At 45.1% G+C, this 26487-nt stretch overlaps 1 protein-coding gene across 1 annotated transcript in view; it reads right to left on the bottom strand.

The window, feature by feature from the left end:
* The window catches only part of Tg (thyroglobulin), a 216191-nt gene extending 189942 nt beyond the window's left edge, over positions 1-26249 (bottom strand). The window contains exons 1-14 of the mRNA XM_005398023.1: positions 26129-26249; positions 24991-25099; positions 23816-23913; positions 22344-22547; positions 21840-21999; positions 13301-13407; positions 12664-12807; positions 12267-12455; positions 7522-8604; positions 6524-7111; positions 3639-3878; positions 1041-1178; positions 658-735; positions 48-160 (exon numbers count right to left, since the gene is read on the bottom strand). Coding sequence (XP_005398080.1) covers positions 48-160; positions 658-735; positions 1041-1178; positions 3639-3878; positions 6524-7111; positions 7522-8604; positions 12267-12455; positions 12664-12807; positions 13301-13407; positions 21840-21999; positions 22344-22547; positions 23816-23913; positions 24991-25099; positions 26129-26195 — 3318 coding nt within the window. The 5' untranslated portion in view covers positions 26196-26249. The remainder of the gene's footprint in view (positions 1-47; positions 161-657; positions 736-1040; positions 1179-3638; positions 3879-6523; positions 7112-7521; positions 8605-12266; positions 12456-12663; positions 12808-13300; positions 13408-21839; positions 22000-22343; positions 22548-23815; positions 23914-24990; positions 25100-26128) is intronic.
* Between the last annotated feature and the right edge of the window lie 238 nt (positions 26250-26487).

The raw sequence follows: 26487 nt of genomic DNA, 5'->3' as shown, positions 1-26487 counted from the left end.
CTGCCAGCATCCCTCCTCATGCCGTCTTGGGGCCCCCAGAGTCTCACCGAAAGGCAGGATGGGGTGAACAGGTCTTCTGGGGATGGGTCTCCTTGGGAACCAGCTTGTTTCCAACCAGAAAGCAGTCCATTGGCTCGAGACTGCTCACAAGGCGTGGGGCCTGGGGGTGGAGGGGCACTGTTCACAGACTGGCCAAGGACACTGAGGAAAAGTGAAGACCCTGGCTAACCCCAGGTTTCAGAGCCATGCATTTAGGAGTGGAGGTGAACACAGGGACAAGGAAGCATGTGGAATGTGACAGTTCGGGGACATGGAGTGGGCCATTGATTGTGCAAGGCCCACCTTCCGGTGGGAGAAGGAGCTAGAGGACCAGGTGTGAGGTGATAAGCCACAAGTCAGCAGCAATGCACTGAACAAGAGCCTGAGCTCTGCTGTCACTCCCAGATCTTCCCCTGCCTGCCCCACTGTTCCAGGAGCTCCAGTCAGGAAGGCTGAGGGAGGTCAGCGCCAGCCCCTGGGCCCTGGGAAATGTGTCTGGCTGTGGTCAGGGTGGGTCGTTGTGGAGTTTCCCCAAGGTTGGTGACCCCAGGTGGCATGAGCAGCCTGGAACGCATCCTGAGGGCAAATGGGCAAGTTCTTGGGCTTTACTATACTTACACTGCAAGAGCTGTGGGGAGTGGGCAGTCAGTGAATTGGGGACAAACTTGCCCTTCGCATCCACACACCAACAGTATCCTAGAAAAACACACACAGACACACTCAAAGTTCAAGAAATGAACTGGAGGCTGTCTGCTGAATGTTACTTTCTTTGCATTTAATTGTACTGCCAGCAAGTGGGCCTCTCTGCCCCTCTCCCCAGTCCAGCCAAATGAAGGTCCCTGTTCTCACTCTAGGGAGAAAACTAGAGACCAGAGAAGCTCAGGCATTTGTCCCACCTGCCCAAGAGTGGGCAAGAATCTAAGTCACTTGCCTCACATGGTGGGGTTCTTGTCTCCACATAAAAAGGACAAGTGTCACTTGGCTTCTGAGGTTCCACTTACCAGTCCCCAAGTGGCACTGCCTGGGCTCCCAGCCTCCAAATGCATCACACTGTGGCACATAGGGGCCTGACCTCAGAGGGGCAGCTGCTCCAACCCAGTCACTCCGGGAAGCACGGTGCCTCTGATAGAAATTCAAGGCTGAAGTCGAAGGAAGAGAGAAGAATGTGATACCTGCTCTATAGCTCTGTCCCTGAGAACAACTGGACATGTCCCTGTTCCAACATAGGACAACTTTCTCATTTATCTGACAACTGTTTCACCCTGAGATAGTGCAGAAGCCCCTTGGATAGTGTGTGGACATGGAACAGATTGTCCTGTAAGAATAAACACAGGCCGCAGAACAGAAGACTCTTGGTCGCTATCTACAGTAACTTAGAGATGGTCTTCATGACTCTAGAGGGGAGAGGGTATAGGTGTAAAGTTGCTACAGACCCACAGTCAGGGCCCTGTCTGGGGAAAGTGGGACCTGCCTTTTAAGAAAGTCTGGTGCAGGGCCAGGGATATAGCCCAGTGGCACAAGCCTGTCTGGCAAGTGCAAGGTCCAGAGTTCAATTCCCAGTATAAAAAGTAAGAAGTCTGGTGCAGTGGACAGGGTTCTAGGATCTAATTGGCCTCTGCCTAAACCCCTGGCACTACCCCACTTAGCTGTGTGATGATGAGCAAGGAGACAACCTCTCTGCACCTGAGTTTGCTCATCTATAGAATGGGTGGAGTACAGCACAGGGTAAGTGCAATACTTTATCCAGGAACAGCTGTGTACATTACTCCTTCACCCCTCTTACCTCATTAGGCCCTAGACCAGGCTCATAGGCTGTATGCAGCTCTGCACAGATAGTAACACGTCCCCAAATCTGTAAGTTTTTAATATTATTATGTGATTTTTAGTGATATTTTTCATGACTTGATTGTGCAGTGCTTGAGTGTGGATGGTGACAAAGGAGCACTGTGTAAGGGAGGTTACAGTGTAGTGCTAAGTCCGTCTCTTGTACCTGCCAGTTGCATTGAAGCCTGCATGTATCACCTGTAGAGTGGTCACAGTTGAGGGGTCATTCATGTCACTGTTGTTTGATCACATCAAACCGTGTCCATGCACACAGTTTAGAGTAACTTGTTTCTTGTCTAGAGCAGAATTCCCCATGTCTCTGAGGGACAGAGACAGAAGATGCCAGGGCACAGAGGGAGATGAGTAGACGGAAGGAAATGAAACAGAAGGAAGGGGTAACAGGCTGGTTCACCACCACTCTTGAGCTCTACTCTGCTTCAGGTGCTATACGGTCCCTGGGATGTAAAGATGAACAAGACAGGATGCCTTGTCCTCCAGAAGAGGTGTCTGGTGAGAAGAGGCAGGAGACAGAGACAGCATGGGGAGAGTCTCACCACATGAGGTGGAAGAACACAGATGGTAGAAACCCAATCCTAAGCCAGCAGCAGGCACCAGTAGTGGGAAGGCACTCTGACTTGGTGCAGATATCACTGGGGGAGGACAGTTTTTCTGCTTGTCACCAAAGCCCAGAAAACTGCAGACAGGGAATCAGCTGGAACAGTTGGAAAGGAATAGAGAACTCTGGGAAGACTCAGAGACAGATCAATCCCCTGACCCAACCCAGCAAGTGTGGGGTCAATGTGAGAATTCAGAGGGTACATGGCAGGCTGAGGACAGAGAAGAGGACAGTCTCTAGAATAAGATAACTTCAGCATGACCCCAGTTGGGCTGAGATCTGCTGGACAGGGCATAGGCACCAAGGAAATGAACCCAAGGCCCAAACTGCCAGGGTTCCTGTCCAGGTTTTGCAAGCTGTTCATGGGGTAAACCTGGGCAACTTGCTTAACCTGAGACTCAATTTCCCCATTTGTAGAGTCATAGATGGTGGTTAGAGGTTTGTCCTCCTGAAAGGATTAATGCAAAGATCTGGTCATCAACCCAGCATGGTAAGTGCTTAGTTGAAGACAAGGTTAAAAACTGTAAAGCTGTGGGTGGGGGCTAGAGGAGGGATGAGGGGCTCCCTCAGGGTATTCCTCTGTCATATACAGGAAATGATGTATGCCTTTGGAGGCACTCTCAGGATTCGTTTTTTTCTTTTTTTTTTTTTTGGTTTTTCTTTGGCACCAGGAATCAAACTCATGACCTTGTGCTTGCCAGGCAGACACTGTGCTGCTGAGCTAAATCTCCAGCCCATTCTCAGGATTTGATGTGTTCGTGTGTGCAATAGTTCCTCAATAATGAGGGTTCCTCTCTCTCCCTCTTCGTGGTGTTCCTGCATCTTTGGAAATGAAGAGAAGCTCTGGAACAGGCCACAAGGGTTTGGTGAACTACTGGGTCCCTAATATTTTAATATACCATGTGTTTTCATGAGGCCATAGGTGCCCTCTGCAACACAAAATACGAAGCCCTACTGTACAGTGGCTCAGCTGAAAGACCTAGATCATTCTAAAGATATGTGCAGCATTCTAACTTTGAGTGGGGTCACAACTTCACTTTGCCTTTTCTTTCTCAGCCAGGGAAACCAAGGAAAAAACCCCTGGAGATGACTGAGGAGAGATCCATGCAAGCTCTTGCTTCCCTAGAGAGATAAAGAAAGCTCAATGCACAGCACTCACTGGACTCGGCTGCCAACCGAATGGCATAATCACTCCCACGCAGAAACTTCTCAAAGAAAGCTTCTCGGCATGGGAATTGTGGGGGAAGGCTGAGTTCCTCACTGGTCAGCCGGATTCCTTTGGCTACTAGGAAACTCTCCCCCAGAGGGAACTGAGAAGTGTTGGAAGCTGAAACAATCTCTTCTGTTTCCTTAATAAACTGCAGGACATAAAGCTTCGTTTCTTCACAGGAGCCAAGACCTATGGGATAAAAATATCACAAGTGATTTCCTTCATCACATAATGCTCCCCCTGGCCCTGCTGAAGAGCGTGTGTGCATGCACACACGCACACACACACACATGCACACACACATTGCACCTCAGCTGCTTCTTGACTGACCTCTATAATCTCACTCTCTCAACATTTAGGAGGACCTACTACAAAAGCATGAGTAATGGGTACTGTTTTCTCCATGCCAGGCACTGTACTAACCACATTTTCAGAATCCAATTTAATCTATACAACAGCCTAAGAAGATACTCTTAGCCCCACATTACAGAAGAAAAACAGCCCTGGAGAAGTCATACGTCTCCCACCTAGTAAATAATTGATTCCAAATTCCAGTCTAGAAAGCCTCACTCTAAAACCAGTGATCTTGACCATCTATTCATAATGGAAATATGGGCCCATGATGGATGGATGGATGGGTGGATGGATGGATGGATGGATGGATGGATGGATGGATGGATGGATGGACAAATGAGTGAATGGATGGGTAGGAGACTGGTTGAATGGATGGATGGCCAGGTATTGCAGCTAGTAAAGAGTTATTTTTATTAAGAAGAGCTTGGTTCTCAGAGACTTCCAAGTTCAATATTTTGGTCACTTAGTTGTGTGGTCATGGCTGTTGTGTTTAAAGCCTCTGAGCTTCAGTCTCTGGCATATATGTAATGGGGATAATGGGGCATCTATTCCAATTGTGCGTGAGTTTTACAGTGATTCTCTGAGGGACTGCAGCTGAAGAGTTTAGCACAAGGTCTGACTAGAGGCATCATCCCTGGAAGCATGTGTGCAGGAAACAGTCTTACCATCAAATGTATTAATCCAGCTATCATGTGTAAAGGACCAGGATTTTCTCCTCTTGGCTGGTCCTACTCAAGCTTTTAAATGCCTATTATTTGCCTGGAAATATTTTAGAAAACCTCTGATTCAGTAGAGGAAGTCTAAGATCCTGAACCTCTAGCAAGTTCCCCAGATGATGCTGATACTGCTGGACCGAACTCTGAGCATCAAGGCTCTGAAGCAAACCTTTTTGATCACATTTCTTCATCAACAAATGACTGTGAATATGCACTGCCTCCCCAAATATGGGCATTTCTTTATCTGTAAAGCATATTCACATACCAATATAAAATACTACGTGAAATGTTCTCATACTCTTTTTTTTTTTTTCTGGTACCAGGAATTGAACTCACGACCTTGCCCTTGCCAGGCAGGCGCTGTGCCACTGAGCTAAACCCACAGTCCCTCTCATGCACTTCACAACATTTCAGTTGTTAACATGGAGTAATTTCAAAAACAAAAATATAAATTTGCGAGGAAGATATAAAATAATAAAATAGTTCTAATACTTGCTTTTTACAAACAGATTCTTCTGTACACCCTATTATCTTCTCCCTGTTATTCAGTGAAAAGTACCTATACTCTAACTTGGATTTTATGCTCAGTCCAGCATCCTTTTAGTATTAGCAATGCAGGTGTCTATTATTGTGCACCAAGAGAGCCAAATCCAATCTTACATTGTCTAAAATTATAGAAATATCCCTGGGTAGAAGACCTGGTGTAAGAATGATTCTATAAGCTTCATAAAAATAAATAAGTTTTCTTATGTAACAGTTATGCCAACATGAATGCACTGATTTTGAAGGTCCTATTGGACCTTGGATCCTCCTGTTACAATGGCTAATCCTGTAATTTTGTCTCCTGGTTGTTGAAAGACCAGGAGCAGTACTGCTCCCATCACATGGCCCTTTTCTCCAAACATTCTCAGAATCCAGGTTCTGCCAGAGCCTCGACTTTGACTAACCTCAAGTGATATGATGCATTTTAACATTACCACAAAATGTTCTGACAGTATACAGTATTACAATTAATGGATTGACAGATTTCACCAAAAGTGAACAGCTCTAATACTACCTATACTGTATTACCAACTGCTGGTTAGAGGGATTCTGATTTGATAATAATATTGAATCTATCTGGTTGTTTTCTAAAACTGCTGGCATAGTTATTTGAAAATATAGCATTTTAACTGAAGACAGACAGTCACATTTATTCGATGTATACTTTACGCACCATGACTTTCTTACAAGGGGAACACATAGACCTCCATTTGTGCTTGTCCAATTAGTCTTAATTAAATATCTCCAAGTCAATGAAAGACACTTTACGTGGCCCATTCCCAAGGCCCTAGGCACCCAGTAGTAGCATGTGGAAGTAGCAGGACCATGATGGCACTTGCTGATTACTTGAATGGTGCATGCAATGGCTGCTATATCACTAAAGCATCTATCCTGGGAACCCTAGGGTTAGGTGATGATCATTTTCATAGCTTTCACTGGCTATATAATGCTCAGTAAACAGAAGACATCTGAGAAAACTTAAGATATCAGTTTGAATGATCAATTATATGATAGTTAGAAATGGATGATATTACCCTTTGGTTATACCTGCCCATGCAGATGTGGGGAAGTCACCAGACCTGAGTCTTGATCCTCTCAACTACACACTGAAGGATACACTTGGCCCTCTCTGAACCCCAGTCCAGCTCTGACACTCATACTCTCCCACCAGACATCCTTTTCCAGGAACGCAAATTTAGTTCTTCACAGAAGTGAACTCACATGCAGGAACCTGGCTCGGTTTGACCCTAGTCCCTTCCAGTTCCTGCCCAGCCTCGTCCACACACCAGCAGCTCCGGAGGTCCAAGTGTGCCAATGGCTTGCTGAAGTCTGAGTAGGGCCCTGGGTATCGGCTGAGCTGGTCATTTAGGATCTGCCAAAAGAAGTAGGGCTCCAGAAAGATGTTCTCTGTAGGCTGAGTCAGGTTCCCTTCCAACACTGCTGGAGGGACATCCTGGAAGGAAGGGAATTGTGCCAGCACTGGGAAGATGCCTTGTTGGCCAGCCTCATATAGACTTTGAATGAAGAGATTAAAGTTTCTGGAAGCTGCTCCTCTATAGCTTATGATGGTCATTAGAAGCCTGGCAGGGCTCAGATCCTGGCCCTCAGGGTTCTCAGCCCTCCATCGATCATACCACTCAAAGACTTGCTCTGGTGGCCCATCACACTGCACACGCCGCCACTGCCCATTGGCACTGCACTGTGGGAGGTAGAAGCTGGAGAGGGTGGGCAGCACGCTGGAGTTAGAGAGCAGAGCCCGTATCATGCCTAGGAAAGCTTGCTCAGCCTGTAACTGACAGGGGCTTGGACCTGGGGAGGAATAATAAATAGGTATTTTAGTTGAAAAAATTTAATAAGACAGAAATGGAATCACTTAAGGGCCTAAGCTCTACCTAAAATCTTATGTAGCTGCAGAAATCTTGACAGCCTTAAATTTATAGATAACATAGGAAAAAGGGCACCATAACTATGTGAGTTACTGACCAGCACTACAGAAATCTATGTAGTTCTTTAAGGCTGAAACAAATCTCCCTGCTTCCTCCTTAAAATGGTTAACATTATCCAAGCCATCCTGGATAATTCCCCATTTAAGCAGCCAATTTTGCCATTAACTGAATTTTACCCTTTATCTAGGAGTGAGTTCATTTTTCTGTGGTGGTTGGGTCAGGGTCTAAAGAGTGACCCAGTGAGTCTACAGCTCAAATACCCAACAGACTTACACTGCTTGGGTTCCCCAAGGGTACTTTGAGTTCCAGGAATAGCTCGACCTTCAGAGTCAACACAGTAGCACTCCGAGTTGAAGCACTGGACAGGGAGGAAATGCCCCTCACTGGTACAAGAAGGGACAAACACGCTGGCCCCAGCAGGCTGGCTGCGCATGAGGCTTTGCATGCGCGCCCTTTGCTTCTCACACTCTGTGGGACACTTCGGTTGTCCACCTCTGACTCTTGAGTCTGGAAGTTCTTTGCCCCAGAAGTCCACACACCAGCACTCTCCAGCAAAGCACTGGACGGTTTCATAACTTCCTTCCCTTGTGCATGAGGGGACAAAAAGCCTTCCCGGTGTCTGCTGACAGGCCTGGGAGCTGAGCACTGTTTCCATCACATCGCCCAAATCCCTTGCCACATCTTCGGGCACAGAAACAGCATGCTGCAAGAAGAGAAGGAATTCTGGAAGCTCCAGAAGAGAGACAACAAACTTTAAGGCATTTTGGTTCTCTTGTAAATTGATTTTAAAGCCAAAGCTGCCCGTAATTGACTTATTCATAGCACTGAGGAGTTCTGTTACAGAATTTGAATCCAATCCCGCAGAAAGTGGTTTGACTAGCTCTCCTGGTCCCCCTCCATTCCGGAAGCCCGGGAGACCAAGTTGCTGGAAAAACTGACTGAAGTTAAATGTTCCTCTTGTGCCGAGGGCTCCAGACAAGTTAAACTGGCCAAGGTTCACCAAAAATGTCCCTCCAAAGAGGTTTTGTTGGAGTCGCTTTGGGTTGGTGGTAAACTGAAGGGCGAGACGGGCCAGCTCTCGGGAGGGAAAAATAGCTCTCATAGCTTCTCCAAGCAGACTTTCTAATGCAGAAACCTGTGCCTCCTGCCCTTTCACCATTAGGTGAAGAAGCCCTGAGTCAACAAACAGCTGCTTGATCCTGGGTGGGCAGGATGTGGCAGGCCTCGCTTCTCCCTGAGAAGCCCATCCTTCCTCAGGGGCAGCGAGCAAGTCCTGCTGGCTGACGTAGCCTGAGGGGCCGAAGTAGAGCCTGGACAAGGCTCGCTGTCGTTCTGAGGAGCAAGACTGGTCTCCAGCTGCATGGGCAGAAATGAAATGGGAAATATGGTTTAACATCACCAGCAAGTTCCACACAGCCCCTCAGATCCTTCTAGTACTCAGATGCCAAAACTTCCACCAAGGACACCTTCATTTGTGAGTACTTTATTCTCGGTAGCCTTTTATTATGTTTCCTTTATCTCTAAGCCATGTCTGTGGGGTCGTTTGTTGAAAATGACTATTCCCATCCACGTGACCCCCTTCCTAGCTTTCCCTAGGGCATGATCCTGTTCTACAGTAAGCCCCGTATACAGTGGCCCACTTTCTGGGAGTCTGACTCCATTTTCCAACTGAACTGGGTTTTACAGTGTTTTTCCACAAATCCATGTCTACCTAGAACCTCAGAATGAAGCCATATTTAGAACTTGATTCTTGGCAGATGGAATTGAGTTAAGATAATGTCATCCTAGATTAGTGTGAGCTGTAGACACAGTGACTCGTGTCTTTATAAGAATATCAAGGTTCTAAGTTTGATTCCCAGTACCAAAAAAATAAGAAAAAAATAAGAAAAGAAGGTCAAATGAAGACACAGAGACATGTGAGGGAGAAGTCCAGGTGAGGATTGAGACACAGATTGGAGGGATGCAGCCACAAGCTAAGGAATGCTAACAATCGCCAGCAACCGTGCTCAGGGGGCTCGTAGCCCCGTCACATCCTGATTTCAGATCTCTTGCCTCCAGGACTATGAGAGAACAGATGTCTGTTAAGCCACCCAGTTTGAGGTGATGTGTTATGGCAACCCTAGGAAACCAGCACGTGAACAAATTTACTGAAATGTTGTTCAGTGTTCTCTTGTTAGAATTTTAATGAACTTCAGTGCTTCACTACTCACCTAATCCCTCTTTACAGGTGGTCTTATCTAGGCTAGCTAGTTTGTAATCTACTCAAGGACACAACTCACACCTTAAATATTGTTAGTGTTTCTTGTAATAAGAACTATTTTCCTATGTTATAACAATATTAAAAATATAGCATAGGAGAAGCCAGGCATGATAGCACATGCCCATAATTCTAGCACTTGAAAGACTTGGGCAGGAGGATCACTGCAATTTGGAGGTCAACCTGGGATAAATAGTTTGAGGCCAGCCTAAAAACAAACAAACAAAAAAAAGGAAAAAAAATAGCTTAGGAAATGTTATTTCCTATAATATAATACAATAACACCCACCCAGCAAACACATAAGCACATCCCTCTGGGTCTCTTGGTCTTTTCTTGAAATGTCTGCCTAGAGGTGATCGACACAGCCACATTCATGCATGGCCCAGCCATTCTACCTTAATGTCCAGGCTGGGTGGAATCGCACTAAGAAAAAGCATGTAAGATTCATATGCCAGTGGCTGTCTCAGTCACATAGGTAAAAGTAAGTGAGCTCCACTCTTCCATAAGGTCATAACATTTAGGGTACACTTTATACCATGTATCCCACCCTCAACTTTTTAAAAATAATTATTTCCCCTTGATTCAAATAGATGTCAGAAAGGAAGTTAGACAGGTTTCCCTTGGAAACCAGACAACAGAGAAAGAATTGGAACATGTGGTGAGGGGTGGAACAGCTGGCAGCATAAGAACCCGTAACACATCACCCAGCATGGCCCTGGCTTCCTTAATGGATCTTAAAGGCAAATGTGGAAGAAAAATTCACTGCTTTGCTTCTTCACCTACTAATGAAATCCTGTACCCAGCCCCTCCGTGCATTTGTTACAGAGTGCTACCAGGGCAAAAAAATCCCAATGTTGTTTCCATGGGTCATTTGTTTCTACAGCAATAGGGCTGACACATGAAAGAGAAAAAGTAAAAATATATGATTCATCTACACATTTGACAGAGATATTATTTTTAATTTTGAAAGCCAGAGTTTTTCATTTTTACCTGACAATTGGAAGGCAATCTTGCCTAGGTTTCAATAGGCAGAAATGTGATTGTAAATGCATTCAAGGGAAGACATCTGGATTTCCTGTTTTGAAATCCTCACACTTAGCAGATAGAATACTACCAAATACCAGGCAGAAAATCTAAAGGGTTAAGTGGGATAAATGGATGATTTAAGAAGAAAGTATTGGATGAATGTTAATAGATGCCTACTTTGTTTGGTTTTCTTTTTTTTTTTTTGCTGTATCAGGGATCGAACTCATGACCTTGCGCTTGCCAGGCAGGTGCTTACGCAACTGAGCTATATCCCTAGCCCCTAGATGCCTACTTTGAAGCCATTCAAAACTTGTGTTTCTCCTGAACTGGTTCAGACATTTCTAAAGCCACCTCACTCCCTGTGGTAGAAGTCTATGAGCACTCTTGGATCTCTCCCTCTCCCCCATTGCTAGGATTCTTCACAGTCTCACTGGTAAGATGAAATGAGGTCTCACTGAGATGCCTAGCAATAGTTGTTCTCAAGTTCATGGCCTTCCTTCCTTCTACATTAATATTGGTCCCCATACTGGGTTGAACAATGTTCCTCCAAAATTCATGGTCTTCCTAGAACCACAGAATGGGCTCCTTCTTGGCAGTGGGCTGCTGCGAATGTAATTGGTAAGAAGCCGAACAGGGGGTCTTTAGTCTAATGTAACTGATTCTTGCATCAGAAGAGACAGACACACAGGGAAGGCAGCCATGTACAACAGAGGCTGAGATTGGAGATGTGTTGCCACAAGCCAAAGCCTGTGCCCCACTAGGATGGTTGGCACCCACCATGCGCTAAGAAGAGGAAAGACAGGCTCTTCTCACGGAGCCTGCAGACAGAGCACACCCTTCTGACTCCTTGAATTTGGATTCTAAGACTCCAGATCTGTGAGATGATGAATTCTGGTTGTTTTAAGCCACCCAACTTGTGATGCCTTATTAAAACAGCCCTAGGAAACTAATGAAGTTCCCATTATCTCTCTTCTGGATGTCACAGTGACCTTCCAATTGACTGTACTGCCTCAGATCCAATGCTCCTTTCAGTCTCTCCCTTAAGCTGTATGGATGATCTGTCTCACACACAAAGCCCAAGTTGGCGTCTGCAGCTTAAAACCTCTCCAGATCTTTACCTGACCTCCAAGATGAAGCCCCCAGCCCTCAATAGGATAAGAAAGACCTCATCACCCTCACTGCTGCTCTTCTATCCCTTCCCTGCCTCCCTCCATCTTTCAGTGCAGAGCACCCCTCCGCTCACTCCACCCTTCCAGTGTTCACCAGCAGAGCATTACTGCACCTCACATCCTTGGCCTGTGACTTCCCAGCTCTCTGTATAGAATTCCCTTCCTCAGCTCCCCCAGAAGCATTTCCATGCAGACACTCTGATAGAGTGTCTGCTCTTCCACAAAGCCTTCCCAGGTGCCTCCTCCCTCCTCACATACGTTCTGAAATGGATTTTGCAAACTCCTTCTGCGGCTTGGCCATGTTTCTTCCACGGCACAGGAAAACCTAATTCTCTTTGCTTTTGTTTCATCTCAGAGCCCCTGAGTATCCCCTGAGCCCTCTGCGGAAGCAGCTACAGTTGACACAAGATGAGAAGCACATTGAGAATTAGTGACAACAAACAGATTTCAGTTATGGGGGCCTGGAAGGGCTGTTGAACTAATGGGCTCCACAGCATCTTGTCTGGAGAAAAAATAAATTGTATGATCAGAGACAAGAGGAGGATGCCCTGCAGAGCAAACCCACCACAAGAAGGCAGCTTCCCCCCCTGCCGCTGAGTTCCAGGGATCTCCTTCCCCTGGGCATCCACACACCAGCACGGCCCTTGTGTCTGGCACTGCACAGCCTGGTAGTCCCCATTTCGGTGGCAGCTTGGGATGTAGGGGTGACCAAAGCTAGTTGCTGCAAACTGCTCCACTTCACATTTTGTAGGGCCTGGAAGAGAGCCACAGAGGAACAAGGGCACTATGAAAGCCAGTCAGGCATACCCTGTGTACTCACAGAATGCATTTCCGCCCATTGTTGGTGTTCAAAACCACTGCACTTACTTTGGTAGAACACCCAGGCAGCCTGCAGTGACCCTCAACCCCAAGCAGCTCCCCCCTCAGCAGAAACACACGTCTGTTGGCAGCTTGTCACTTACATCGGAATCTTCCAGAGATGACTAACTGCACTGCCAGAAACCGTCTTTGCAATATCCGGTACAGAGTGGATTCAGTGAAAGTAGAAGCCAGGTCCAGACCAGCAAAAACAGTGTCGTAAATTTCATCCAGTAACAGCTCCAAACCTGAGCAAAGGCAGCCAGTGTTTCAGGGATGAGCTCATTTGGGAAGAAAGCCCTGACTTTGATGTGCTGGCAAATATCAAGGGGGGCAGAACTTTCACCAGCACAATTAGGGCATCAGATCTGAACATTAATAGTTTTGAAAGTCAGGACTCCTGTGTCTAGTCATGCGGATCATTCATGGCACAAAGGCGCACTGCTTAGAGAACGAGAGGTTGAGATCCACCCTGTGTTCTACTCGCCAAGCTTGGAGCTGCATCTGCCCAGAGGTGGTGCCTCTTTCAATGTGCATAAAGGCACAGGACGGGCCAGCAGAGCTGCATTCAGAGTACCACGGGTGCAAGTTCTCTGAGGCTACATTCTCTTCCTTACCCACAGAAGCCTGTCCAGGGAACCAGTGGTGATTGCTATTTCAGCTTCCCTGGCAGTGAGGTTAAGTCTTCGAGCCTGGGGAGTGCAGTCCCTCCATTCCAGTTCCTGAGGATGGGCTGCTCACCTGTCTCAGCCAGTTCCCGCCCTTGACTGTCAGCACAGTGGCAGTACCCGGACACCTCAGGGAACCTGCTCCGGAAGGCACTGAAGGTCACAAATGCATCTGGAAACCTGAGAGAGAATGAGATTTCTAGCCACCATCACATAAAAGGCAAGTCATCATCAGTTCTCCTGGTCAAAAGAAATGTAGCCAGGTCATCATCTGTGGAAGAGGAGTGTCCACTTTTGGCTCACAGGCCATATGCCCCATGAGTCCTGCAGTAAGTGCATTTCTTTCCTACACAGGTCTTACCCAGTCAGAGCAAGGCTGAAGCTTGTAAAATGTAGCTTTCATCTACCAATTAGTTATTTTCTTCATTTATAGAGTTTGGCCAATTTTGCATGTGTTTCTCAGGGCAAAGAAAAAACATACAGTGAGCACATCTCATTCACTGGAATCTTTATTAGAATATAACTCTAGAGAAAAAAGGCTTGGTCTGCTGTAAAAAAGTGGTACACTGCATGTGATCTCATTTTGTGGATCAAATATTGCAGAGTTCTACACAACTTCTCAAGAGCTTGGAAAGCAGCCAGATTCCACCATAGGACAATTGTAAGAAGGAAAATTTCCAGTTCCATAGTTGCAAAAAACACAAAATTAATATGTTGTCACTAACAAGGGCATCATGGCTTTGTGTAAGTTCAGGAAATGTCAGCCTTAACCATGGTCAACCTGGCAGTTGAGCCTGGTGATTGAGCTGGGTGATCCCTGTCCTGGAAGTAATAGGAAGCTGAGGTTTGGAGAGCTATATAGAGTTCTCCCCAGATGCAAGGATTAACTACCAGAGAATTTTCATATTTATATAACACTGAGGGATTTTTAAAGTCCTGTATAATTAGTACTTGAAGCCCACGTATGTCTGGAAATCTATCTCCAAGTAATATATTAGCAGGAAGTCAATTACTTCTGCACAAACAGTAACCTTCTGAAATCTCTTCTACCAGAATGCTGAAGGTATCTTTAGTTCCAAAACTGAGAAAATTAAGAATTATAGCAAATCCCTTAAATGAAATAAATTATTACCGTTAACGATGATACTTATAAACTACAGCCACAAGGAAGCATGTGTAACTGTGTAGAAAGTGCTACACAAAACGCTGTGTATGCTGCTGGCCTGACTGTGTAAATAGGCCAGTACTGGAAGGAAATATGCAGAGTAGCAGCCCCCCAGATTCTGAATATGGGGTCAACAAGTCTTAGTTAATTTGAATGGAAATAAATATGCAAAGTAAAAGTTATGAAAACTGTAGCATTTTGACTTCTTTTGTATTATTGGCCCATTGTTATATATTGTGGGTTATATTAAAAAAATGTTACAGAAAATGTATTATATAATAAAAACTGAAATTTCATTTTGCCTCTGATAGGGAGCGTATAACAAAAAGTTCATTCACTGGAAAGTGGGATAATTCATTTCTAAAATTGTTAACAATAGTATAATTATTGCTTCTATTTACAGAATATTATTTTACAAGAGTCAACCTGCACAATGTCTTACATACGCTGACTCATTTAATCCACTTCTGGCCCCTAAAAGGAAGGTGGTATTAATTTGCATCTCATTTTAGAAATGAAGAAGCTGAGGTATGTGGGCTGCCACCTCAATCTCCTGGTGGGAACTGGGGCTCCCCATCTGCTCTTACCCACCACATGATACCTGTCTCTGCCAAAGCTGTCACCCAGTGTGCATTTGGCTAGGCCTGCTTCTTGATCCATGTCTCGTAAGGCATGTTCCTGTGTCCTGACCCTCTTTTTCCTATACCAGCACCTCACTTCTCCTGGTGTTTAGTAGGTACTCAAGACAGACATGGGAGGTACACGCACTATCCACCAACCAGCTGGCCAGAGTGGATTCTGAGATGTACTCTGGCACAAAGAACAATAAGTGTGAATCTTGGGGCTGGGGATTTAGCTCAGCAGCAAAGCACCTGCCTGGCAAGTGCAAGGTCATGAGTTCAGTGCCCGGTACCGGAGAAAAACCAAAAAACAAACAACAACAACAAAAAAAATAAGTGTGAATCTCTCCTTCCATTTTATAATCAAAATCCCTCTCCTAGGATTTCTGGTTCCTGGTCTTATAAATTGCCCAATACCTAGACCTACGCGTGCTCTGGGAATGGACAGTGTTCTTGAGATCTCCCCTTCAGGTCACCCTGGCTTCAGCTGGAGGTAAGGTCCTTCCTGTTTCCAGAAAGATTGCCCTAAGGCCAGTCACTGCTACTTAGACTCTCTAATGCCCCTTCACTGCCTCTGTGGAACATGCTCTGTGTTGCCATATGCAGTCCCTTCTTTCCAATTCTGTATGTGGTGAGAACAACTAAGTGCCTAGAAGCAAGCATATCACAATTTCTTCCCTCACCTAGCCACACGTGATTGATATTAATTACTACTCAAAAATAGTACTAGGTGTTATATATTAACAATCAAACATTATGCCAAGTGCTGTCCATATTTTACCTGATTTTAATTCTCTAAACAATCCTTTTAAAATGAGAAATCTGAGTGAGATTTAAAATGAGAAATTAGAGTGGTAATGCGCTAAGTCAAGTTCACCTAGCCAAGACCAGTGAAAAGGTGTCTTGTATCCTCTTCCAAGGCTCTTTCAACACCGAATGTGGCCAGGGAGGGAGACTACCACTTAAACAGGACATAGTCCTCCAGGGGCCGTACAGCAACCAGCAGTGAACTCAAGCTCCGAATCATCCCAAGTTCCTATGTGTCCACAACTCTAATTAATACAACCTGATTTTTGTAGGTAGCTTCTGACATGATACCACCACCTACGACTTTGGACTCCTCCTCCAATATAATACTTTGCATTGTTAGGATTATTTAGTTGCTGCTTCTGCTGTTGTCATTGGCCATTTATTGTCACTGATACCAGGCCAGGGCAAGAGGGTTTCTGTCATGCTTCCAATCATCTTACTATATCTCCTACCCCATAACTCAAGGAGAGTTGGATTCTGAAACTGACGGGAGCAGGACAGCACTGTTTCATCCTGACACAGGGCAGAGTGTAAGTGGACAAAGACTTTGCTAATAGAGGTGAGAGAGGGTAGGGCTCTAACACCAAGAAAGGCCATTCTACCGGGAGGAAATGGAAGAATTCTGAATGCATCCAGAAAGATCATTACCATGCTTCCAACTTCCACATAGAAGACAGACCCCAATCATAGGCAAAGGAGAACACAAAAACATTGGTAGTCACAGAAAGTAGTACAAATATGGGAGAGAATGCCAGCACCCCTGCCTCTCTGTCACCAAAATGTGGTGTGTGGAAACTTATGTCTGTGGCTTGTTCTGGGCACTAAACTTAGGGAACTGATACTACCCCTGGCAGCAGGTGACTGTCAAGTCCTATCGCATAGCGCACAGTACTGTCATCTTTATGAGTGCCTGAGGACCAGAGTTCTCTTGTCCTCAGCAGAAAAAAAAAAAATTGTATTCTTTTGAGAAACTGAATCATTTTTATCTAGCAGAAACTGAATAATTTAACACTTTTTCACCTTCACACCTTTTTGTCATTTTTCTGGGTTTTGGTGTTTGGAGATAAATACAAAATTTCTCCCACTTTGTATAACTTTATAAAGTGATGGGCATGGACTCATCTTTGCTTTGACTTATGTCTATCCTTATTTTGCCTTCCTCATGATTTCCTGCAGTTCCTACTTTTATTATGTTCTGGGCATACTGGAAAAAAGAAGAAACATAAAACCAACACAGTACTTGAAAATAAAAATACCATGCATTTTGTCTAGTGGAGAAGGTTGTTTGCCTTCTGTTGAAAAATAAAAAGCATTCCTGTTGGTATTATAGGGAAGGGGAAGGGGATTTTAAAAAGAAAGAAAGAGAAGCATGCTATAATATGTACCACTCCCCAAGATGCCTGTGAACTACATGAACTGCAAACAGGTACAAGTAAAATAAAAAAAAAACTTAAAAAAGAAAAGCAAATTTTCAGAGTGGTCAGGAAAAAGTCCCAAAGAAAGAAAATTCTAGGGGTGGAGAAAGTAATGGTATTTTTGAGTTTATGTTTAGATTGTGGCCAGTATAGACTCAGAGAAAGTACAAATAAAGCTTAGTAGAATCTAAAATGCGGTTCCCCACCAGCGTTAGGTCACTTTGCAAAGTGGGATTCATGTCCCTGGGCCCCACGGTGATCCATGCTCGGACAGATTCTCTCACGCCTGCAACCAGTGGCCCCTTCAGAAACCTAACCATCAATTAATGAACAGGCAATGCATTTGACTGTCTCCTGCACTAGAGTAGGTATTCCCCAAAGGAGAAGTCATAGTCTAGCATGGTGCCTGAGGCATAAACACCACTACATGAATCTTGGGTGGAGCTGATCAGATGACACATCAACAGGGGATTTTCGATGTGATGTCTTCTATACTTCAACTAGGGCTATTCTTCATCACCAAGTGCATCATTAAGATGCCCTAACCCATTTCACTGGACAATCAGGGAAGCATATATTACTGAGGCATTCGAGAAGAGACTTGTTGCTAAGAAGTATGAGTAGCTGTGTCACTAAGGGCAAGTGCTGATAAAGAAGCCAATTCACTGAATTCTAATTCAGATCACCAAAGTCTTGATAATGGCCTCAGCCCTGCTTGAAGACTCTGAAGATCTTTACGTGTGATCTGGTTAGCAGAATGTATCTCCATAGTTAATGTTTGAACTAGCACAATCAGAAAGGGGAGGGGGTGAAGATTATTCTCCATCACATGTTTTTTAAAAGTCACCAGTCAAATAGATGTAGTAAGGAGTGGCCTCAAAAAAGACAAAAAGACATACTTCGAATGGACAAACACTAAGGACAAGTTCAAGTATAACTCACTACCTAGCACATTAAGAACTCACAATAAGCTGGCAAATGAGCTACCCATAGGTTTTACCAAGGAAATACTCTCAGATTCAGAATTGTGGAGTAAATTTGGTAAAATTTAAAAGTATGTACATGCACAAAGTAAATTTTGTGACTTTCCCTTTTCAAATTCAACCTCAGCTATCCACCTAGAAACCAGATAAAGGAGTCATCCCTAACTCTTCCCCTCCCTCATCTCTGCAACTGTTCCTTCACCATGCTGCAGTTTCCCCCTGGTAAATATTTCTCAAGTTCCGCCCATCTACCAGATACCCTGCCCATCATCTGCTCTGACCTGAGGCAACATCATCTCCCCGCACCCCAAGCTAGGCCAGCAGCCACCAAACTCAGAGTCACTTCTCATCAGCTACTCTGTTCTTCCCTCACCCTAGTCCATTATTTCCCAGTCTAAGCCCAGTGGTGGTTTTTTCCTACCCTACCCTGACTCCAGCCTCAAAAGACTTGATACATTGAGGCCATACACCAAAACGATTGCTCTTTGTTTATCTGAAATTCGACTCTAACTGGCAGTCCTGCATTATTTCTGGCAACCCAGGTGCTAAACTTAAACTCTTTCTGCAGCCTCCATGGTCCCGGCCACTTTGCCAAGAAGAGTCACTGGAACTAGGACTGGGTCTGGCCAGGTCAACATAATTATTCAAAAATCTCCTGATTACTAAACCCAACCCTTCTCATGACCTTCCTAAACTGGAATTTGTTCTTAAACATGCTTACTTACAGAAAATAAAAGGTTTCCATTTCAGAAGGGATTTTTTTTGCGTGTGCTGAACAATGGACGTTTCATTCTTAACTTTTGTGTTGAACTAGACCGCCCTCTTGTGGAGATAGCTATGATCTTTGCTTCAACCTCATCATGGCACCTGCCAAGTTCTTGATAAATCTACCTATTCATCAAGCATTGACTGTAGACTTACTGTGCACAAAACTCTGTGCTACACACTGTGGAGAATATAGAAAAGTCATAATAGTGAAGGACAAGAAAAGAATCCAGACATATTGAGAACCTACTACCTACACTTCATAGGATGAGTTCCTTAACTGCTGAGTTTCAGATTCCTCATATACTAGAGACTAAAACTATGAAATTATCTTTGTGGGTGTTGAAATAAGTAGAAGTGTATGAAATTCCATTCAGTGAACACTTGGCTGAACTTGATCTGAGAACACCTTGGCTTACCTTGATAGGTATTCAATAAATCTTGAGAATTTTACATGCTCACAGGTAGGCCATTTTCTAGTTGCCTGGGGGTAAGCATCTCACCTAAATTTTCTGATGCATGAGAATTCCCTACAATGAATGATAACTTATAATTTTTAAAGTTCTCAATGGTTTCATAAATGAAGTCTCATCAGATATTCAGTGACCTAATGAGAGGGCACTGCCCCTCCCCACTTCATAGATAGAACACATAGGCCTGAGAGGAAAGGTGACTAGGTGTCACGTGCTAAGCAATGACAGAGGCAGAATGAAGGTCACAAAGGTAAGTGCCAAGCTGGAAGTGATGCCACACACCTGTAATCCCAGAATTTTGGAGGATGAGGCAGGAAGATTGCAAGATTGAGCCTAAGATAGGCAACTTAGAGACTTAGTGAGACCCTGTCTCAAAATCTTTCCCTGAAGGTTAAATGCAAAGGCCTTAACTTCAATCCACAGTAGTGCAAAAATAAAAGTAGACAAAGGCAAGTGTCATGAGGCCAGACAATAATGTGAATGGATGGATTTGGTAAGACGATGGCCACAGAGCTCCAGGGAGTTGAAACACAGAGAGTAAGCCTTTGTCTAAAATGGGCAGCTTATACCTGACTTCTCAACACCATGGGAAAATACAGCCTTCCCTCCTTTACTCTTTAAAACCAGGAATTCATAATTTCGAGTTTTAGGTTGAACATATGAAATTGCTGATGCTCAATTAAATTTTTTACCTGCAAAAATAGAAACTCCATAGTGTATGAGCTAATAAAAGTTCCCAGTTTTTCAAATAATCTGAGCCACCAAGCTCACACAAGGTCTATCTAGAAACTCTCCCTGCACACAGGCTACTGGTGTGTGACTCCTGGCACAGCCCAGGAGAACCTCCAACATCACAGGGTGAGAGATAGGTTGCTTTGGAAGCCAGCTACACAGAGACTCAGGTTGTGCCACAGGATGCTCCTCAGTATTCATAGACCTGAATTCTTATTTCTTTTGACTCAGAATGGCTTAATTATGTCCGAAGCCTGTGTATGCCTTTTACCCTAGCCAGGTAGCCATTTCAAATAGCCAAAAACTACCAGGATGTTTGGGTCAAGATTTATAATTCATCTCTCTTTTTCTATTTGTTATCTAAGTCTACAGTTACTTATCAATGAATATATATAATTTATAAAAGCTCATGATATGATTACATCCATGGTTTTTTCCTTCTCTGTGACATGCTTTCTACCTGCTCCTTCTCTATGCAGGCCTACCCTACAAAGCGGCCATTGATAACCACATATGTGCTTCAGATGGCCTTCTGTGCTCCCTACATAGCCTAGCACAATCACAAAACCATGTAAGCCCATCTAAAGATTTTTATTTTTGTTTCTTAAAAATTAAACCATATTATATTATAATATCATATATTGAATCATGTTATCATAACATACTTTGGACTCCTTTATAATTCAGCTATTCAAGCTCTAATGCATTCCTTTAAGACTGCAAAAATCTTTATAGTGCCTACACATTTACTCGGTCATCCATCACTTTTTTCTAAGACAGTCTTTCTATGTAGTTTAGGCTGGCCTTGAACTCACTTTGTATGCTACACTGGCCTTGAACTTGCAGTGATCCTCCTGTTTCCACCCCCAAATTCTGGGATTACAGGTGTGTACCACCATGTCTGGCCCTTCCACCACTTCTGATAGTCACCTTTTCTTCCAGTTTTCTGCTACAGTGAAAAGTAATGCACTAGACACCCCAGTACATACCTTCAAATTCTAGTGTTTCCATTTGCATGAGCTGGCTGGGCCATAGGGTGCATATGCTTTTAAATTTACTGGCTGTTAGAGCTAAAATGCCCCTCAAAGGCTCATGTGTGCCAAGGTGAGGCATTCAGAACATGACTAGATTATGAAGGCTCTAATTTCATGAATGGATTAAGCTCTGGATAAAATCATATTTTTATGACATTACTGAAAGGCAATGGAAATAGGGAGAAGGGCTATTTCAAGGAAGTAGTTCACGGAGGTGTGACCTTGGGGACCGTATCTGGTCCCTGGCCCCTTCTTTGACTCTTTTCCTTTTTTCTGATTCCTGCCTGCCACGAATTAGGCAGCTGTTCTCTACCACATCCTTCCTCCACGGTATTCTGTCTTTCCATAGGACTAGAAGCAACAGAGCCAAGTGACCATGGACTGAAACCTCTGAGACTGTGAGCCAGAGAAAAATCTTTCCTCCTTTAGGCTGGTTTTTCTCAGGTATTTGGTTAGAGCAACAACAAGCTAACTAACACAGAAAATAGTGATTGTGTCTTGCTTTGTTAGAAAGGTTGAGATACTGCAGATGTCCATCAGCAGCATCTCATAATTCTTCCCTGTGAGCAGGGGTGTTGGCCCAGGGGTGTGCACATCTCAGTCTGTTCCCCTTACCTGTTGTAGGTATGGATCAGATCGAAGATCATCATGTCTGTGGTGTTGACAAATTTGCACTGAACAGGCATAAACTCCCCCTCTGGAGAACACTGTGGGGGTGACTTGTCTCCCACTCCGTGGAGAAGACGACGACTTCTAATCTCACAGCTCCTCGGACCTGAATATTTTCATGAAACAGTGTTAGGTTTTTAACATTGTTAAGTTCTTATGGATGAGTAGGGCATATGTGTCTGTGTCAAGATGCATTTGTTTATGCTACCTATGACATATACAGACCTAACAGCGACTAAGAGCTACAAGAGCAAAACCTCAGCTCACTGAAATCCTGTTTGTACTTTTAATGGTCACGCCACAAGAGGATCATCTAGCCCAAGGGATGATCAGAACTAATAAAACCTACTTTCACAACACTTCGGTCACTTCAAGGCCAGGCTCTCCACCCACATGGACAGGCAGATCTAAACCATCTGGTCTACCATAAGGAACCCCATTGTGACTTACATCGTGTTGGTCTCCCCAGCTGGCGGGTACCATACACCTCCATCCCCTCTGTGTCCACACACCAGCACTGTGCCTGCCACAGGTCACACTGCACAGATGCATAGTCCCCCGAGTCCTGGCACTGAGGGAGATAGGATGTGGCCGTGCTGTTAATGTAGCCATTCAACAGGATCTGCTGTCTGTGCAGCTGGCAGAAGGACAGGCCTGAGGGTGCAAAGGGAAGCATCAGAGGAGTGCTGTTGGGAGGATATCCTGGTGCTGAGCCCAAGAAGACACTCACTCCCTCCCTGAGGGACAGAATGGAGAGGAAAATGACCAGCTCAAAGAAGTTCAAGACCAGCATTTAAGCTAGGCCTGGTGGCACACGCCTGCAATGCCAGAGCTTGGGAGGTGGATACAGGGGGATTGTCACAAGTTCAAGGCCAGCCTGAATTAGAGTTAAACCAAACCAAAACAACAACAAAAACAAATCGACATTCAAAAGGCTTTAGCATCCTGGATAGTGAAGGCATATATCACTAGTATATTATTAAACACATGCTGCATCACCCTGGCTCTACAGCTGGGAGATTCAGATCAGTGTTAACAGAGCTTGTCTGAATCTGAATTTTTGCACATGCCTGGCATGTGGCCTTGGAAAACTATTTCACTACTCTATGCTTCCCTCTCCTTATCTACACAATTGAAAGGTACCTGCCTTCCTCCAGGTACATGAGGGAGAGTGGTCCAATCACTGAATACCTACTATATCCATGGTTATGTTGTGTGTTTACATCCTCACATCACTAGGAGGCAGATTCCCATTCATGTTGCGGAGGAGCAACCTCAGATCAGTGCAGGTGTATGATATGGCCAAGGTTATGCTGCCCCAGAGTGTAAGGAGCTAGCCTGAGCCCCAAGTCAGCCATATCAGCCACATAAAACCAGAGCCCCGAACAGACCTGCTATTTACTAAAGAGTGACTTGCTTTTTAGGCTCAATTTCATCATTTTAAATAATCAATTTAAACTCACCTTAGTTTTAAAGCTATGCCATACCTTAAATGGAGATTGTCTTCTTTGATTACTCACCATAGTGATTACTTTATCTGTAAAGCTTTTACCTAAGTCCCAAAACCTATAGCTACCCTATACCATGGGTGAGCAAACACTCCTGGTTTTCAGAACCACTTTTTGGCTCCAGGACACTATTATGTCTTCTTGCCAATATTCCCTCAGTGCCTTTCACCTGGGAGAACCTTGGCAGCTTCTTGCTGAAACAATGACTCAAATGTCTCCTTCGATTCTCACAGTGATGCTCAGGAGTGATAGCGTTGCATGGTGTCCAGGGACTCTTTTTATTAAGAGAGGAGGAAGCAGCAGCCCCAAGGGAGATAGGGCTGTGATATTAGCCCATGTCCAGTGCTCCTGCCAGGACATGACATGCCCCAGCAAGGCCCCTGCTATCCCACCAGGTGCCTGCTTCACACTTACAAGCTGTTGGCCTCCCTGGCTGCCTGCTGCCTGGAACCTCCCTGCCATCAGCATCCACGCACCAGCAGGAGCGGCCGTCATTTTTGCACTGGATGGTCCTGAGGAGGAGGGACACAGCAGATGACACTTTTACGGGTTCCTGAAGTTACTACACAGCCTCTAAGATGGTGAGGCTGGAGACCATCAGACGAGATGGGGCATAGCAGGTGGGGTGGAGCCAGGCAATGGAGTTGGTTCCCAGGGAAGTAATAGCTAAACTGAGACCTTCAGGGAGACCAGGAGTGGTAATGGCAACAAGAGTCCAGGCAAAGAGAAGAGTGTACGCAAAGCTTACTGGGGACACGGCAGGCCTGAGCCTGCAAAGGCCTGGAGTAAGAGATGTGGGAATAGTAACCTGGACAAGGTTAGCCAAAGTGAGAAGTCCATCTAACTAACACCCTCCTAGCAGAGGTTGCACTAGGGTCATTGCTTTGCACTCTCAGGAGAACAGGAGAATGCAAAATGTGGTTAGACCCATAAGGAATTCACAGGATGGGGGCGTTCACTGCTGCTTTTTAGAGCACAGCCATACACAGAGTTTCCCAAATTCAGCATATCTGCACAAAAAAAGGAAATTTCAACTGGATACACTCTATAAGGATTCTCATGTACTCCACAGGGAAGAGTTATTTACTTATCATCACACTCTGCATGGAGACAGTCTCAGGAACCAAGCTTGTGTGAGGTAGCTGTGAAACTCCTCAAAGAAGTATGGAGACTGAGAAGCCCAGATACAGCAGGAAGAACTGGATGAGCTGGTCAGGCAGCCGTGGACCCAAAGGTACAGTCAGCATCTGCTTCCCTCTATCCCAGATTTCATAAGAAAATAGCTTGTGGGAATGAGGGAGGTGGCCAGGAGCCCGCTTTTTGTGTTTTACCAAAGGCCACATGCATTTTTTATTAAAGCAACCCAGGACAGTGTATTGGCAGAAAGAGAAAGGCTGCCCTTCCTCAGTGGGGAGGGGAAGGTTGACCTATCTCAGTCATGCTGACCAGTGTCAATTTAGTCTGGAAAACTAAGAAGTAGCCCTCTAAATGACAGCAGCCACTTCCCAACGCACACCAAGTAGCTGGGGGGTACAGCCTGGACAGGGGTAGGAGTGGGGGGTAGGAGACCTCGCTGAAGTCAGCCTTACTGGAAGCTGCCATCCGCAGAGCACTGGGGAATATAATCCATCTGCTTCAGAAAGGCCTTCTCCCTCTGCAACTCACAGGGACGAAGTGGCTGGGCATCCACCTGGTACTCTGTGCAAAGAGAAGCAATTCATGAGAGTTGGGTGCAGGTGGATCCAGACAGGCTCGCTGAAGGATGGCTGCTTTCTGGCCGCATCATCATTAACTCAGAGCACAGCCTCCGAGGAGAGTCTGCCAGCCGTGCGGCAGCCATGCATTCTGTTCCCAGTGGGATATTTGCTCACTTTAATCCTTTGCACTCTATACTGGGAGGTGATGAGTAATACCTCTGTTTACCCTTGTAGCTTCAAGGCTCAGACAGCAAAATCATTCACCCGAGGTCAACAGCTGAGGAGGGAAGGATTCCAGAACAAACCCTGAGATACTGCGTTTACCCAAGCCACTGTGGCTGAGGTCAGAAAATGATCAGGAGGTCGTTCTTGAACTTATCAAGCCACTTCCTGCAGATGCAGCCCCTTCTTCACACACAGCGGGAACGCAGAGCAAGTACCGACATCTACATGCCTATCATTCACTGAGAACCATGTAACACGCAGGCTCTTGCTCAGAAATCACCTCCACCAACAGAGGCAAGTGGTATCTGGCACTTTTTAATGAAGAAGCTGCAGCTTGGCAGTTTATCCAAAGTGAGAAAAGTAGGAATGTGAGCAAAAACGTAGGTCTATTTCATTCTACAGGTCAATTTCTTTTTTTTTCCTCTACTGCCTGCTGGCTACTTCTCAAACACTCACATGGATGACACAGACTTTGGGAGTAGCCAAGTAGATAGAAAACCTCAATGTTAATACCAAAAATTTAACATAGGCATGAGGGGAGCTAGACTTCAATTAGGAAGATATGGTTTCCTCTCTCCACTCTGTGAATAACTAGAGCTGTGACCTTGGGAAAGTCAAGTCATCTCTCTGAGCCTCTATCTCTTCACCTGGAAAAAAGAAGAGAAAGTAGCCCACCTCTGGACCTTTGTGAGGATTAAAGTAGAACATGCATCTAATTAAATCCCCAAGGCAGAGCCTGGTTGACCCTGGAACTGTGTAAGGCTCCCTCCCTCCCCTGCTCCATGGCTTCAGCCTGAGAACTCACCAAAGATGTTGGCTGACACCAAACAAGCTGAGCCCAGCAGGCCAAAGGCCCACAGGACTAGGGCCATTGTTCTGGCCCCTTTCTGGGAGGAAGGAGGACTCTCTTCTCAGGTCCTCTGGGGCAGGGAGCCTTTATAGAGCTGTGGCTGGCACTGCTCTCCCACTTAGGGGCTCTCAGCTGGGCAGTGGTTCATCCTGTTTTCTGTGCTGGTCACAAGGAGATCTCTCTTCTGCAACTGCACCCTCTGAGGGCACTTGAGCAGCCAGTGGGGCAGGAGAGCTTTGTCTAGACACTTGGGAACATAACTATATGCGATAGCGTCAAAATTCTTTCTGGGCAAAGGCCAAAGTTTAGTGGCT

This window comes from Chinchilla lanigera, unplaced genomic scaffold, assembly GCF_000276665.1.
Source record: "Chinchilla lanigera isolate Chin_1 unplaced genomic scaffold, ChiLan1.0 scaffold00060, whole genome shotgun sequence".
Lineage (NCBI taxonomy): Eukaryota > Metazoa > Chordata > Mammalia > Rodentia > Chinchillidae > Chinchilla > Chinchilla lanigera.
The sequence above is the reverse complement of the archived record's forward strand: the minus strand, read 5'-3'. Positions and strand labels throughout refer to the sequence as shown.